The sequence below is a fragment of the Podarcis bocagei genome (assembly GCF_964188305.1).
Source record: "Podarcis bocagei genome assembly, chromosome: 2".
NCBI classification, from domain to species: Eukaryota; Metazoa; Chordata; class Lepidosauria; order Squamata; family Lacertidae; genus Podarcis; species Podarcis bocagei.
The window spans coordinates 47,970,772-47,983,568 of NC_138126.1; the positions used below are offsets into that span (position 1 = coordinate 47,970,772).

Sequence of the window (12,797 nt, forward strand, 5' to 3'; positions counted from 1 at the left end):
CCGTCACAAAATGTGCCTAGAACAATGGGAGTTTTGAACACTGGGCATAGTGATGAGGCAGTGGCCTCGCAGGTTTACAAGACTGAGACGTTGTTCCCAGACCCAAGGGACTGCCTCAAAGCAGCATGGTCCCTGTGCTATTGGGGGTGGGGGCAATTCCCTGTCTTGAGGGTCTTTCCTTCAAGGAACCTCTGTGCAGCCCATCAGGGTGCCTCAAGCTAAAATGGTGCTTGACTAATTTTTGAGTATAAGCAAGCTTTTTGAGTATAAGTTGTGTTTCTGAGAATGTGAGCATGTTTTTTCCCCAAACTCATGAAGTGTGTATGGACAGCAGTGCTAGCTTCAGCATGAAGTTAAGTGCTTCTTTCTCAAACAACTTTAACTATGTTCTCTCTGGGGAAAGTGAGAATTGGAGGAGGGAGCTGAAAGATTTTCTAAGAATTTTTTTCCTCCCAAATGGAATAAGAGATCATTATTGATTAAAGCTTCCTGCTGCTCTATACTAAATCTCTCAACCTTTTTTCAGGCTTCATATTACATTCTTTAATTAGTTGTATCCTTTCTTCTGTCCTCCTACTTTAAATTAAAAGTCAAAGCACTGCTTTACTAAATCAATTTTAGAATCCATTACCACAGACTTATTCCCAATGTGCTCTTTTGAAGGATGAATTGCTTGTGGTATTTTTCATTCAGGTCTGCCTTGCTGCTGTGTTCATGCAATACAAGGATCAAGGGAAAAGAAATATACTCATACCTCTGATGTTGCACATAGTCTGCCAGGGTGTCCTTGCACTTATTCTATAGTGGAAGCAATTTCAAAAAGAAGGAACTTGTACCTCTCAGGTACTCTCATATACCTAAATAAGGCAGGAAGGGAGAGAATCTAGCCAAAGGTGTAATTCAGGCCTCCTTTGATGTAGGAGAGACTTCTTTTTAAAATGTCAGTAGAGGCTAGCTTTCCCTTGAGCTTTGGGTTTCCACTTATTTCTCTAAATTGCCTTTTAACATATTGCCCATTTGGGCAATGTAAGAAAACATACATCCACATAATGACAGGCTGCTGAAGGCCCACTCGCACACCGTGTAAGCTGCTCCTGTGGTAACTTCAGTGCCCCTGCACACATGCCCTCTGCACATTTTATTTGATATCCAAGTGTGGCAAACATGCATTCATCCATAAGATCAAAAGAGCAGCCCTTCTGGATCAGACCAGAGGCCTATCAAGTTTAGCATTCTGCTTCTGCAGTGGCCAACCAAATGTCTGTGCATGAAGCCTACAAGCAGGGGGTGAGGGAAGCAGCACTCTCTTGCTCATAATCTCCAACAACTGGTACCCAGAGGTACTGATTTTCTGACACTCAATGTAATCTATAGCCATCACGAATGAATAATGGTCATTATAGGCCTTATACTACAGGAATTTGACTAATCCTCTTTTAATGTTGGCTGTCTTTGGACTTCAAATTCCATAGTTTAACTATGCACTGCGCAAAGATGCACTGTGCATTTCCTTTTGTCTGTTCCAAATCTCCCACCGCTCAGCTTCGTTGGATGGCTTTTTGGGTTCTACTATGACAGGAGGAGAGAGAGAGAAAATCACACAGTGTGCTTTCTCTGCACAATGTGTAATTTTGTGAACTTCCATAGCATCCCCACTTACTCATTTTTTAAAAAAATTCTCCCTAGACTAAATAGCTCCAAACATCCTCTTGTAGGAGTTTGATCTGATCTATAAGCAGCTACAGGATTTGCTTTTTCTTGGCTGGGGCCTATGCCCCTTGCATTACTATGGGGTCTTCCATTGAAAATGCTTCATGATATTGCCTCCTCCTATAAATATGGGAGAGCCAGATCCAGAGCTGAAACAAGTACCAGAATTTGACAGCCATCACTAGTTGTACAGGGAAAGTTACTACATTTGGAGCAGAAGTGACTGTGTGGGGATTCACACACAAGGATAGAAATAAATGTGAGTTTATATATAAATAAAAGAAACCCAGCTTGGTTTCCGGTGCTGTTCAGCGCTTCCAGTTTTGCAAGACAAACATTGGGATCCTTCTGGGATCAGGAAACCTGGCTGCACCTTAAGTCCCTTGACTGCAGTCACCAAAGCATATCTTGCGGCCCAATAACTCTGTGGAAGGAGTGCTTGAGTGACTGGCCTACAGATGGCGATGGGAATACCTGACAGGCAAAGTGGGGGAAGCATAATTATTGCAATAGGAGAAGCCAAAAAAACTCCTCTTGCTGTCCGGTGCTGCTGAACATCTGTAAGCACTTGCCTCCATTGCGCTGTAAAATAGTCTTCTCTGTAAGAGGATTATAACTCCAGAAGAAGGAGGAAGGAAACACCCTGTAATTACTACACACTCAGCCAGGGAACTGAGCTTGCTCCTAAATGAAACACTAAGTTTCTAAAGGCTCTACCCTAGAGAGAGGCTCAGTAAATTGAATTAAGTGTCTGTCTCACTCGGCACTGTTAATCTGGGCTGGAGTCTCCTAGGGTGTGCTGTTGAGATGGCAGCCCATCTCTTGCATTAAGCATAGGTTAGTACAGGGATTTATCACACAGTCATCAACGGAGTAATGTACAATGATACCTTTATTTATTTATTTATTTAGGGCTCTGGGGAGATGATTGTGCACACCCACTCAAAAAACAAAGAAACAACACCCCCCTTAAAAATATTGCCTACATTTTTTTGAGAGTGCCATTGGCTTTCTAGAATGGATAGCCAGGACTTAGGGGGAAAGGAGCGGAGCAGCTTTTGCAGAAGTGCAGCCACGCTTGCACAGCACAATTGTCATTCCATCTGTTAGCAGTGGAGGCGAGAAGCAGCAGAGGGAACTTTCCCAAAATAACCATGTTCTCTTCAGCGGAAAAGATTGCGATTGGATGTTTCCCGCGTATAATTTTGCCCTCCAAATGCAGAATGACAAACACCGATGAGCTTAAGGCACATCTTACAAATACTGTAGTGTAAATCATTTAAGTTGGCTGTTGCTTTCGTAAGGCGTAGTCTGGTTCCTGGAAACAACTGTATGGGGTGGCTATACAGCAGTAATCGTTGCTAGCTACTTAATAAGAGCAGATCTGACCCTAGCAGTGCGAGTGAAAGAAATGGAGTTAGTGATGAAATCGCATTAAGGAGGTGCATGATATGTCAAGAAGTTAGTCAGATTAGAGAGCTTTGCTAATAGATTAATCTCGTTCAAGTCCATTAACGGCTTGGTTCACAGTGGAAACCCTGTGGATGGGAGATGGGAGGGAAATAAAGTGGACTGTTAAAAGGTGAGGAAAGCGCTTCAGAGCAATTGTGAAAATATGTGGGCTCTAAGGCTTTGTTTGCCCCAACATTTTATCATCGCAATTTTAATTTGGTTTTTTAAATTTGTTGCTGGCCCCGAATAATTTTTATACACATGGATTCCCTTGTCAACAATTTCATGGTTGTAGGTTTTATTTTATAATAAGCGCTGAATTAGTTCACCCAAACACTATGCAATTAGGTTGTTATAGTCAGCTAAAAGAAAGGTAATTGGGATGGGGTTGACCTTGAGATGAATCATGAAGTAATACTGTTACATGCCACCCCTCAAACTCAGAACGATACTTCTAGGATTGTGGTTTAGCTCTGTATTTAAGATTTTGGTGGTTTCTTCACTCCCACTAAATTATTAAGGAAATTGCCTGGGTTCGTAGACACTCTTGGCTGCCCTGTTGCTTTGACTGTATACTTTATAGTTGACTTTCTTCAGTAATGTTTTATTCTGGATTGTTTTATTTGATTATTTAATGTGTTCTAAAACACTTTTGAAAATTTTCTTTAAAATATAAAGCAGTACGGAAATGGAATTAATAATATTGATAATTTTTTGCCATACGCTGCCAAATGGGGGAAAAACCACGGTCTTGTTTTTCTGAGTAGGGAAAAAGTGACAAGAGAGGTTGCACATTTGGGATTGGATCCAGTGCTAGTCCTACTTAGAGTTAACCCACTGAAATTAAGAGACCTAAGCTAGTCATGCCCATTAATTTCAATGGGGCAACTCTGAGTAGCAGTAGCATTGGATACAGCCCTTTAAAATTATCCTTACACGAGAGGTTGGTGCACAGACTCCACACATTTCCAGTCTTCAATTAAAAATTGGTTTTGTTAATGTTTTATCAGCATACGGTCAGCTTGAAGTAGGTGTTTCCTTTGAGCCATAGAACAGGAACAGAAACCAACAGTCTAAGCCAAATTGGAGACAGGTTGCGGGGAGAAAAGGCTGCAGCATGAAATTGCTTATAGGTTTCTGCTGAATTGAGGCTGAGTATTGATACGCCATCTTTATCAAGTTAAAAAGCAATTATCTTGATTACCCAGTGGTCACATGATCCCAGAAATGTGAAGTTCCGCTGCTGCATCTAGCGATTGTGTTCACTATGGACAGCTAACTGGATTACGATTTGATCTGAATTTTGAGCAAAACAGTTTTCCATATCTGTATGCCTCGCTAAACCCTTTTGTAATCTTGCCAGCATCAATAAAGCTTTCCTATTAGAGGTCACTAGGAAGTTTCCTTCTCCACTACCACACAACAGAAAGGAACTGAATTTAATATTTTTCCACTTAAAGCCAGTTAGCCAGACAGACTATGGAGTCAGTGGCAAGAGTGCGCAATTTAATGTTGGGGGAACGAACAGTTCCAGCATAGCTCAAGAGGCTTGAAAATGCCACTTGGTGAGTTAAAGAGGGAATTGGAAACTGTGAACAAAGCATAAACCTGGCCCTACATGCTGCACCCATCAGAATCTGTGTTAAGCATCCATCTACCTGTGAGGAGTAGAGGACACGGATCAGACCTTCTCATAATCAGTGCTCACATCATGTAATTCATAGCTGTGGGAGATCTGGCTCTCCATGTCATTGAGCGCACTGAGCTCAAACACACTTTTTATGGCAATGCTCTTGATGCTGTTTCTGTCCTGTGATAATGTTGCTAGGATGTTACTTGATTATTTTACACTAATTTTTACACATGGTTCCCAGGCGGACACCCATCCAGGCACTGACCAGATCCAGGCCTGCTTAGCTTCAGCAAGGCAGTGACCTCAGACCATACACTGGTAAATAAAAGATGTAGCAGGATAGAAACAAAAATAGCTTATAGCTAAATAAAAGAAAAAGAAAACATCGTACCCCAGGGACAGAGACCTAAGGATTTGACTTTTGGGGCCTTATTAAAGCAAAGCAGTGTAACAGCATTATCTCTAGAACTCTTAATTTAGGGGGGGAAATGTGGTTTTGGATAAAATAATCTGAACAGGACCTTGCAATGAACCAATGTTGCTTATGGTTCTCCCACCTCTTTGCAGATTGTGTATTATTTTTTCCCTTTATAGACAACTGCTATTTTTATAACACTAACTCAGTCTATACCAACCAGGGTCATTAAGTTGCTGCCTAAATCATCTCTGATTTAGGGTTCCAATCTATGCAGGCCAAATTTATGCAGTTCTTTCTCTGTATGCCTAACCCTACATTGCCAGTGTATTAGTTACCAATAAGGATGTCAACAAGACCGCATGATCCCATTCCCTTTTTATTCTGTTGCTCTTCTGGCATATGAAGTGTTTAGTAATTCTACCATCTCTTCATAAATAAAGCTCAGTAACTGAACATGCATTCTGCTACTTTCTGAGGTGACAAATACACCATAGAGTAGGGATGGGCAGAAAGCAGGATATACTGGTAGATCCGGGTAATTTGAAGCAGATTGGCAAGGATTATTGACTCCCAATTGTTTAACAACACCCCCTTCCCGGCTACAAATTATACTTCTGACACACCAGGGGGCAGGGGTATTTAGGAGCGGATTCTTGTCTGAAAGGACTGTGAGCTCAATTCAGCTCTGGTTCTGGAATCAAATTTCTGGGCTCAAAATTATTTAATACTTATTCAATGTATTTTGCACCTGGCTGTGATTGGTGGATCTTGGGACTCTAGAACAAAAAAAATCAAGGACATCCTGCTAGTCTGAAGTTCAACCATCTCTAAAGGAGCCGACATATCCTCAAGGGCATATGTCCACTCTTATGCTGGACAGAATATGATATACGCGGCCTCAGTCACCTAAGTACTTGAGCTCCCAACTCATGTTACTACTGCCTGCCCACCAAAAAAACCCCATGCCTTCTAAAAACAAAGTTCATCAGCCAGCAAGCCACAGAAAATGCTTTTCAACCTATGTATTTTCCTACCTTGCTTTCCACCAATGAGATGAGAATCTGCTCCATGATGCTATTAGTGGCAGGAACAGAAGTTTGGATATGGCCAATTACTACACCAATGGCAACCCGGGAGAGCTCATAGCTGAGATTCGTGTTCCTGCGGACGAGTTCAATCAATTCAGCGCCTATTGTCTTTGGCACAGATACTACTAGGCTCGGTGATTCATGATCTGCATCCTCTAGATCAGCTGGCTTTTTATCTTCCGGGCAAAGGGAGTCAAAATCCTCTGCCTCCGCAGGAGCAACTGGCACAGTCTCCTTGGCTTGTACGGTCTTCTCGTCATTTGCACCTGAAGCCCCTGCTTGCACGGGCACTTGTGGGGCAGCCCTCTTGGTCTGGGGTGATTTGCTTGCACTCCCATGCTTTCTTTGCCCTGGCGGGCTAATATCCAAGCTGTGCGATGCCATCGTGTGGGCACTTCTGCTGGGAACAGGGGGAGGGGTGTTGCTGGGGCTGGGAGTAGCAGTCGGGAGAGCCGACTCTGTCGAGCCAGTGTACAAGGTATCCAGCGAAGTTGTGCTTACAGAGGAGGCACTAGAAACTGACCGAGAGGTGATTTCAACTGCGTCTGAAAGGCAACGATTAAAATGTCTTAGCAACAGCATCAAAGGAAAGGAGGGGAAAAAACAAACTGCAACAGCAGAGTCCATTAAGAAGCTCATTGTGCATGCTTCCAAAGTAGTTTAACTAGCCTTCCTGGTTCACTTATCTCAAAGCAAAATTGTATTAACTCTCTCTTGAGTATTCCTGATCACTAACCTCTTTCCAACAAGGGAGAAAAAGCTGCTCTGCAGACATGAATTTTCTTCAAAGATCCCAGTGTTTTTATTAAAAAGCATTAATCTGCGGGTGGAAGAGATTTTCCCCGCAGGAATAGATGCACTTTTTTCCCCTCTTTCATTTTTAAGCATACAGCTATTACTTTTGAATAATGTTTCTTACATATTTCAAATTACAAGAGGAAAACTGCCCATTGCTGAAGTATCCCCCTTTTCCTTTCTGCAGCTACTTTCAAGCACCAGTTGAGAATGTACTATCTACGGAAGTCAACAACAGAGATCATTGGCTAAAAGGTACTGACCGCCACCCATCTATAACACTTGTGGCTCATGGGCAAAACTTAGCCTGCCAGGGCTGTCCATTTGGCCCACAAGGCTATTTCAGGTAAGCCATGCCCACCTAACATATGCCTGAAGTCATAGGACGTTAAGTGAGGTCATAGGATGATGACTGATGGGCTTTGAAGGCCCTGCTGTCTGGCTGACAGTCGCCAAGTGCATGGCTTACAAAGTGCTTCACGCAGCATTTGAGAAGTCCCCAACAATCAGTTGGATGTTGGATGCTTGGAAAGTACTGTGAAGAGCACTGTGTTTAGACAGGTGTTAATCACCTAGCATCATTATGTTGTAATATGACTGACCAGTATGTGGTCCCATCTGCCTGACAAAACTGGCCCGTGGGGTGGAGATAAAGATCTGGCCCTCCAGGTCAAAAAGTTCTGCATCTCTGACCTTTAGCTTGTTAACCAACACAATGGGATGTTGGTTCACAAGGTTTATCCTAAAATTGGTCAGAGATCTTCCTCCTGCATGGAATTTCTGGATGCCCTTTGGTTTTCAGTAACAAAAAAAACCTTGCATTATATTACAAATAGCTCTTGCATGGCTGGCGTTTTTAAGAAGTGGAAATAACCAGTTGCAACTTTTACAGATAATAGGAATGGTTTGTACCTAATAAGTAAAATAAATAAATAAATAAATTAGATTTGCGTAATTTATTTTCTTAAGCAATCCTGCTGGTTAAGGCTTTCTAAGTACCATGCTATTTTTGCAGCAGTAAACTCATACCTTCACAAACCCGAATACTCAAGGCAAATCAAGCATATATGTATGAACAGTCCAACTGCTGGAATGTCTTGTTTAAGATTCTGCCTGCATTTCCGTACTAAGTTTTACTCCTTATCTTCCCAAAATAGACTACTATATATCCCCCAGTCAGTCTTTCATTGCTAAGACAAGGAAGAGTATATATAGTAAATAGTGACATAGATGAACAACTTGAGAACCTTATCTGTAAAAGGAAAGAAGCAGTACTTTCAAATGGCAACAACACTGATTCTAATTCTTGATTAACTGTATAACCTTTATATTACCCACCACTCTTAAAAACCAAAGGGGAACAGATTTATTCTCAATTCCCAAAAAGATTTTTAAAATTGCTAATGAATCACTAACACGCTTTCATTGCTTTGAACTCAGCACACACGCCTAGCAGGATCTGGCTCCAGAATATTTCCTTTCCTTTATTTATTTAAAAGAAACATTGGTAACCTCTGTACCTACTGATCTCTTTTCTATACAGAGTAGGACTCAGATTCAGATAATTTATTACGGTCAAAGACCAGTAGGACTCAAGTAATGCACAAGTTTAAGTACTATACTTTATTCTTTTTGGCCTAAGTCATAATGCTTAACCAATGTTTGTTTTCCTTACACCAAGTTTTCAATGCTATCATTTGCCTGGTTGCTTCAACAGAGTATAAATTTCCCCTGGGTGACTGGGGCTCATCTAGCATAATTCCTTTGCACCCAATAATCCAGCGTGATTAAACTTTAAATAATGAAACTCATTGTATGTGCTCAATCTGGTACTAAGTAAATTATTAGTACCTACACGCAATCCAATACTTTGACCGTCACACCTCAAGCCTCCTATAAGCAATATGAGTTGCTTTTGTTGTATTTGCCTCACTATGTGCCTAGTTTAGTAAGGTTCATGGTTCCTTCCAACTTTTTTGGATTTTTAGCTATCTATCTCTGAAGAGGAAACAGGCAGAAATTTTTTTGGGCACAGTTTCTTCCTGGTGCCCTTGATTCTGGATGTGTTGGAGTTATAGTTATTGAAAATTTCAGCTTGAATCTACACATGCACCTAAAAAGGCCCTTTTGCTCCTTCTTCACTCCTCCCTTTGCATAAGCAGGGGAAGCAGGCAGAAAGCCGATGGTAACATACCCAAACTAATGGCTTAGAAGCAAGCCAGATATGGATCTATGGTTTAAAATTCACCTCTAGTTCCCCGACTTGTTTGGAAGGCATTAACCACAGTTGCCCATTTCAGAAATAACGGGAAGCTTTGATTAACTGCAATTTCCTGGTTTGTTTTACTATGTGCATGAAAGGAAGAGTGAAGCAGGGGCAAAGAGGCTGTGTGTACAGCTATTATAACTATGGTTAGAAGTAGTCAGGACTGACTGAAATCCACAATGAGCAACCCTGGTCTATGACTTAAGCTCAGCTTCCGACATTCAAACATTTCTGGTTACAAGGTGACAAGTGGGTCTCACTGGTGACTTAAAGGGGCAACACTTAGCTTAGGAACCTTAACCAGGGATAAAGCAACAAATGCTGATTGGTTCTAACCATGGCTATGTTTTATGTCTGCACTGAGCATTCCTGAAGAAAACAGTTCCCGTTGAATAAGGTTGACCCTTTGGATAATCCATTTTTCTAAAAAGCATAGCACCGGAGAATTATCTGCTTTGTTCTCAACAACACTGGGCATTTCAGATTTAATGAACATACATCAGTGACGGCCAGCAGTTACATAACTGACACACCCTCCTGGTAAAAGCTGAAAGAATATGGTTCCCGAGAGCACCGCTTCTACAATGTTCAGCTCTGAACAAAGAGCAGGATGGATTGTTCCCAGAAAGCTCGTTCTTAATTGAGCCCTTCATCATTGCATTATTAGTGGGCTCCCCCTGGTGATCTATGGAATTATCACATCCTGGTCAGGGGAAAGCTGGGATTCTCAGTACACTTGGTTGCAGTACTCCAAAGAACAACAAGAAGTGCTTATGCACCTTAGCCAAAGCAACTAACTGCACAGAGGCATGTCTGTCATTCAAATACTGCCAGGTCATTTGGGAAAGACCAACCACTGCCACTTCCAGCTCATCTGAAACTGACTAGAAAGGAAGAAGGAGGGATGGTGGTTCCCATGAAGCTGTTTATCATCAATCTCTTAAGTTCTCCCTCCAAGTTACTATCAGAACCAAAATTCTTAAGGTGGGAGCCCTAGGCACATGCATCTCTCTAACTGATGAAAGATTCCAGCAGTTTCTGGAATACCTAAATCTAGCCACAAAGGACACAAAGATACACCAATCCATTCCTGAGCTTTCTAAAATACGCATGTTTATATTGTGTGCTTACTCATGAAAATCTTCCCATGATAAGAACTTTAAGTCATAGGACTGGTGGTTTTGTAAAAAAAAAAAAATCATATGGGAACAGCCTGAAGTTCTCAACTAGCTGAAATCATGCTAGAACAGAGCTTTCCAAATTGTGTGCCGCGACACGTTAGTGTGTCGGCTACAGTGTGTAGGTGTGTCACGCAAAAGCTCCCCACGTTGCTTCCAGAGCTGGAAAGGGGTTAGTTTAACCTCCGGTTTGCTAGTAAAACTGAATTACTGTGTCGCAAAAGGATGCATGTCTAAAAAGTGTGTCACCAACATGAGAAGTTTGGAAAGCTAGAAAGTTAGAAAGTTAGAAGATTTTAGAACAATTGGAAAAAATCGTTCTAGGACTGCAAGCCTTCTTCAAAGTTCCATGGCAAAAAATACAAAAGCAAAACATTTGGAATAAACTCTTATCTATAATATACTCCTTTCCATCTTGTGGAACACACACAGCCAGAAGTAGCTCAGCAGTACGTTACCCACCCCACACCAGATGATTATAGGGCAGGTGGACGTGGCTTGGCCAAAACGACCTGACAGTTCAAACAGGGAGGCCTGGTGGGCCTAACCAGGCCTGTGACTCAGAGGATCCCCACCGTGATGTAGACAATACTGAGCTTGACGGATCAACAGCCTGACATACTATAAGCAAGTTTTCCACATTCCTAATCGTTGACAACCAAATAAGTTAGCTGAGCAATGCATCTGATCCTCAGTGTCATACAGCCGCAAAAAGTTTTTCTCTTACTTTTAACAGAGGCAGCCATCTGTGTGTTTTTGTATTTCTCTGGCGGTGGCGGAGTAACGGGAGCCACACGGCGTGGCTGTGGTGGGATCTAGAAGAAAAGGTTTTAGAACAATCAAAGGAAGTAGCGAAGACAGGCACATAAAAAATAAATCATTTTTTTTCTCTGTGTGCACAAATTTGTCCCAATATTGCTCTTTTCATTCCTTAAAGATGCCGCTGGAGGATAGCAATGTTAATAATAATCAGTTTCCTCCAAGAGCAAAGCAGAAGCGTCTGGATGTGTCGCTTTCCTCCCTCCCATGGACAAGACAAGCAGCATGTTTAATTGCTACGTTCAGCAGTGCACTGTGTGCTTGTGTTACACAGACCTGTCAAACACGTACACTTTGCCTTCCTCTCAGCCCCTCCACAGAGGCAGCAAACCATGTGCATATTAGATGCATTCGGAGCGATCCATGCAACAAATTATGCTCGCAAAGGGATAAAGACAAAGACTAGAAGCATGTAGGTTTTCTTCGCATTAATGCATTCAGAGCATTTTTTACTGAGACCGGAAAAAAGTCTCAGGCTAGACAAGGCCATTTACAATGCCATTCATTCCCTGCAGAGGCTCCTGACAAGGAAAGCTTTGACTCGTGCACGGTGCTTAGAGCTCCCTACAGCTAGCACACTTCCAAAGTCACACAATTCTTCTGTGAGCAGATAAGTCTGGAATATTAATTGCATAGCTTGATCAGCAGTGGGGGGGAGGTGAGTGGGGCAGAGGCTAGATTAGATAGTCCGTCTGTGACATCTGGATTAGACAGAAGTAGCTCTAGGTTTTAAGGCTCAATTTCCTTCTTTTGGGATACAGAAGAAGCACTTCCCAGCCGTGTTAGAAACTCCCATTGTTCTAGGCGCATTTTGCAACAGGGAATTTCATTAGCACAATCAGTTTAGGCGCCGTACTGCGCCTAAAATTTCAGATTAAAACTGCAGAGTGGAAGGAAAGGAGGACCTTTTTCTGCCTCCCCACTTCCAGCTACTTTCTGAAGACTGGAGAAGAGACCCTCTTAAGAATATTAGGGGGATGGGCAGGGGAAGGACTAGACCATGTGAAAAATTAACATATTATTTTAGCTGCAGTTCATTCATTTTCAGCTTAGTATTCTTGTTATAAAAAAGCGCACCTAGACATTCCGTTGTTGTGCCCATAACCTAGGCTTAAGGTGTCATTTAGCTCCTAGATTTCATATCTCAGTTTCTAACACTGCTTCCCATTAGTGTTTGTTATAACAAAGGTGGTTAGCCAGCTAGAGAACAGTTTCCCATCCAATGGCACACACCATTCTGGGCTCCTTAACACAACCCACTTCCCCAAACTTAAGGCTCTGTGGGGCTGCATCACCACAGGGGTCCTGCACCTGATTTCCTCTATTTGGCCTCATTTTGCTCCTGGAGTTCTTGCCACTCAGGTGGCAGCTGGAGGCAACTCTCTTGACACCAACGCTTATTTTCAGGAGTCTGGATGGTGGAGACCAAAAATCTCAC

At 42.2% G+C, this 12,797-nt stretch overlaps 1 protein-coding gene across 2 annotated transcripts in view; it reads right to left on the reverse strand.

Annotated features, from left to right (window-relative positions):
• The window catches only part of NCKIPSD (NCK interacting protein with SH3 domain), a 90,256-nt gene that overhangs the window by 29,656 nt on the left and 47,803 nt on the right, over positions 1–12,797 (reverse strand). For both annotated transcript variants that reach the window (XM_081184092.1, XM_081184091.1), the window contains 2 exons: positions 11,268–11,355; positions 6,248–6,846 (listed from right to left, as the gene is read on the reverse strand). In XM_081184092.1, the coding sequence (XP_081040218.1) occupies positions 6,248–6,846; positions 11,268–11,355 (687 nt within the window). The remainder of the gene's footprint in view (positions 1–6,247; positions 6,847–11,267; positions 11,356–12,797) is intronic.